This window comes from Herpailurus yagouaroundi, unplaced genomic scaffold (genome assembly GCF_014898765.1).
Source record: "Herpailurus yagouaroundi ecotype Mexico unplaced genomic scaffold, PumYag 201, whole genome shotgun sequence".
In the NCBI taxonomy this organism is placed as follows: domain Eukaryota; kingdom Metazoa; phylum Chordata; class Mammalia; order Carnivora; family Felidae; genus Herpailurus; species Herpailurus yagouaroundi.
The window spans coordinates 2,514,583-2,518,837 of record NW_024412432.1 but is presented as its reverse complement, the minus strand read 5'-3'; the positions used below and the strand labels follow the sequence as shown (position 1 = coordinate 2,518,837).

Genomic DNA, 4,255 nt, shown 5'->3' with positions numbered 1-4,255 from the left:
AGAGCGGGACTGCTCACGTGGGAATAGGGGAGAGAATAGAACCCAGGAAGCACAAACTGTTTCTGGAAGGGTTCTTGAAAAAGGTAGCCCCTGAAAAGTGATTAGGGGGATCTGAGGGCATTCCAGGCAGAGGGACTGGTTATTAGCAATTCATATCAGTTTGCAAAAAAAGCTTGACCGGCTGAGAGGATTGGAACTGGAAATGAACGTATTGAATGACACACATTGGGGCATACAGGTCACTGTGTCAGAGAACAGAGAGAAGAGGCGGCCAGAATCAGAGTTGTGCGTAAGCGACACTCACCTGCCCGGTGGGGTTGGGCAACATGGGTTTATAATCCAGATCCATGCCGTCACGCAGGCCTGACGAGGCCCTGGGGCCCGCACAACGGGAGGCGCTACAAACCACGGAGGGAGGGAGAATGAAGAGCTGCTTTGGTTTACGTTTGGTGGTTAACTTTGGTAGAGTCACCGGTTTCACTCCGTGCTCTACGCTCCTTGTCTCCTTGTGGGCACAGTTGGTTCTTGGGAAGCATGAGGGAGGAGGGTGGGCCGTTGTAAATTCACGCCAAGGACCAAAGTGGGTCACGAGCCCAGAAGTACGCTGGCCAGTATTTCTGACACCCTTAAGAGTTGGGTAGAGTTTTGGGGGATGCGAGAATGGAACTCGCAGTTTGCGCCCAAGGTCATTAGGCAAGTAGACCCGGGTTCTGACTCGCCCGCTGAAGGCGCCCCTACTGCCTGCTGTTTGTGTTCGGAGGAAAAGGACGCTCGTGTTTAAAGAGAGGCAAGGCAGTCTTACCGCCTGCGCCAGGCGAGAGCCGCCCCCCCCCGTCCCGCCCGGTGCAGCTAGGTGCGGGAGGGTGCCGCGGCCGGGTAGACACCTGCAGGCCTGGGGGGAGGCTGGGCGGGGCCGGAGCGGAACCAGGACACCGCCCCCTCCGTGAGAGCCCCGGCAGCCCGCCCACCACCCGCTCCCTCGGTAGGTTGACCCCTGCGGCGCATGGGCCCACTCTCGGGCTGCGAGGCCGCCCCGACACTGGCGCGGGAGCGGACTTTATCTGGGTTTGGCGATTCGTGTCGCGTGAGGGTCCGGGTCGGGGAAGACGAACCGCGGCCGGTGGGGCCCCAGAGCCAACACGACTTGCTTTGGTTGAAACCTTCTTGTATTAGGGGTGCTCCCGGCTTCGGATCCAGGCATTTGGGCACCCCAGAGATTCCCTAAATCCCTTTTGTTCTTCTTCCCTGCGGGGACCGACTGCGCCTTCCTGGTGGACGCTGGGTGCTCCGTTCTCCTGGCGAAAAGGCTTCTGTGCGTATCGTGGAGGCACCCGGCGTGCTCACCCAGGGTCTCGGCTTCGTAACCGGAGAGCGTTATTCGCGCATTGATTCTACGCAACAGCCGTAGGCTCCTAGGAGCTGGTACTTTAATTTTGTGCCCCCCTCCACCCTTCATAATTTGTTGTCCCCTGCTTTCTAACTTAGGTCATTCTTTGCTTCAGAGACAAATGTGCTCGGGGACAGATGTCAGTGTAGTCCTACCTCGTTTTAAACTTAGGTGGAGTTGGTTGACAGCGTGGAGCGAGACGTGTAGAATTCGGGTAGCATCGTCCAGCGGGACCTGTGGAATTGATACTGGCGTTTGGGGACTTGCTTTTGAAAAGCCTAGGAGAGGTGTCACCCCCACTCCCACCCCACCCCGCTTTGAAGAGAGGTGGGAGCGCAGGGTGCTGCGCAGGTGGTTTCCCAGTGTTGGCCCTCAGAGGACAGCGCTCTGCTTAGGAGGGGGGGGGCAAACGTTTCCTAAATACTGCTTCCCCCCCCCAAATAAATAACAATTTCATGGAGTAGGGCTATTGATTTGGCTACCAAAGGGGGAAATGGTAATTATAATAATAGCTTGAGCAAATAGTTTTGGAATCAACGAGAAATGAAATCTCTGATGTTGAGAACTCTGCCTTAAGTGGAGATACTTTCAGGACGGTATGTGGTATTTTATTTTAACTCTTGCTCTTTACCTTGCAATGTAATATAAAGCAAAATTGCAGCTTTGACCAATAGCTTAATCGACAGTAGCTTTTTGCTTTTAAAAGTAAATGTTAAAATAAGTTTGTGTCAGTGATGAGGCTGATAGCATGGGTACTTGGCTGTTAGGGGTTTGCTTTTATGAGTCATTTTGGTATATTTTGTAAAAATTCTTTATTCTTTTCCGTCTTATTGCGGAATATTTATGTTTATTATTTGAAGGAAGATAACATGGATTTTTCAAACAAACTTTTAAAAAAGTGTTATATTGAATGATTTTTACGTTCTTACACTTTTGAAAAGCAGATTAATGTTCTTTACTAATTTAAAGGAGGCTGTCCTGTCTTGTACGCAAAGAGATTGGCTTAGCTAAGGAAGACTTTAAAGCCATTTAAATATTTAGATGTTGGCTTAGTGGGGAATTTTGGAAGGATAAGTTTTGGGGGAAATATTTTTTTTTCTGAAAGAGGTTTCTCCCTGTGTTGGTTCTCAGTTGCCCACTATGTTTATTTCATCTGCAGAACAAGTGTTGGGAAGTCTTTTCTATGTATTTCGCAAGCACCTGATCTACTTTAAGTGTTTAATTAAGAATATTATCTTATATTCAGGGCTTTATCCTTTTAAACGGGGTAGGCACATTAGCATTTGAAAGTGTTTCCATTTGGTTTTAGTTGTTTCTTTGTTTTAACTTGGAATTAGTTGTTTTCCTTGTTAAAAGAGATTAACTTTTTAAATGATTACTGCAATGAAACTAAGTTGTGTTCAGGTATTTGTCTTAATTAACATTTAGAGAGGCAAACAGCTGCTAAACAAAAATCACATTTTGTAACAAAGTAAGGCACTAAATTAGTGTTTCATAATGTGAACAGTTAAGATTTCCTTCATTTAAAAGTGGAGAAACTTTCAGGTATATCCTGGTAAATGCATGGAGTGGAACTGAAATTTGTACTTATGCCTGAAACTTTGAAAAACTTAAAATCTGGGGGAAAAATGTAATGAAAGGGAAAGACTTGAGACATATACCCTATTTTGTGCAACATTTTTGTAGTGGTTGCTTTTATTCCTCCAATAGTTCATTGCGTTTTTTTTTTTAATCATTCACGTAAACTTCTACGTTGTTGAGTAATTCTTCTAAAATGGATGCACATTGCTTTAAAGATCAAATTAGTACTGGAAAGTAAAGTAAGAAAGGCTTTTTTGTTTTGGGTGTTTTTTAAAGTCTTTCTAACACATACTTTACGGTTATAATTTTACTCGTCCTGAAAATTCCAGTGTACATTTAAGCTAGCACAAAGAGTTTAATACCCAGAAGAGCTGTGAATGGGCTATTATAATTTTCTAGGGAAAACAGGCCTGATCGCATCCCTTCCTGAGAGTTCCTTGGGTTTGGGGCCATGTTATCTTTTTGACTTTATTGTGAAGTATATCTCTCTTTGAGAAATGCCTTATTCCTGATAAATACATTTCTCCCAATCTTTGAAATAGTTACTGTAGTTGATGGTAGTTGCAGTGTTTGATTTTGTTGTTGGAATCTGTTCTGGTGACCTTTATCTACTGGGATTGCTATAAGATTGGAAACAAGACTGGCCTCTTGTGTGCTGTTGAAATATTCTGGTTGTTTCTGGCGAACATGCTAGTCATTAGGCGTTAAAGCTTGTTGCTCTTGCACCCAGGAAACAATCCTGTGGTGTTTGCCTCCCTTGGATAGGAAGGTAGCCACTCTGCTGATATTAGCATGAACAGTTAGCAACCTTCACCGGTACTAGTAAAGAATTGTGCAGATTGCTTGCTAGAAAGATGCCCCGGGTAGTTTGTTTCCCTTTCATTCATATAATCTATAAACTGTTAGAAAAACAGTCCTTCCACGTCTCTGTACATCTTACATATTTCCAAGTGATCCAAGAACGTTGGTTCTGCAGGAGGGATCAAACTTACAAGTTTAATATTCATTTGTTTCTTTTTCTTTTGTTACATGTAGCTGGTATGTGCTGGTGTTTTTCCACAGAAATGCTGATATCTTTGTGAAAGGGCATGTATACCAGAGGTTAAACTTTTTTTTTTTTTTTTAAGTACAACGTTCAGAGAGAGAAAGTCTTCACATTCTATAAATTAGGGGAAAAATTGCTACAGCTATGATTGTCTTTGTTCTCAAAGCCACTTGAATTGTAGGCTGTGTTGGGACTGGTTCGTACATTGTTTAACTGCTGAGACTAAGACTTCTAATTAGAGT

At 44.7% G+C, this 4,255-nt stretch overlaps 1 protein-coding gene across 1 annotated transcript in view; it reads left to right on the top strand.

Annotated features, from left to right (window-relative positions):
* The first annotated feature begins 347 nt into the window (after nt 1-347).
* LOC121014148 (aminopeptidase O-like) overlaps nt 348-4,255 on the top strand; it is a 44,899-nt gene continuing 40,991 nt past the window's right edge. Inside the window, exons 1-2 of the mRNA XM_040450178.1 lie at nt 348-462; nt 891-982. Of these exons, the coding sequence (XP_040306112.1) occupies nt 348-462; nt 891-982 (207 nt within the window). The remainder of the gene's footprint in view (nt 463-890; nt 983-4,255) is intronic.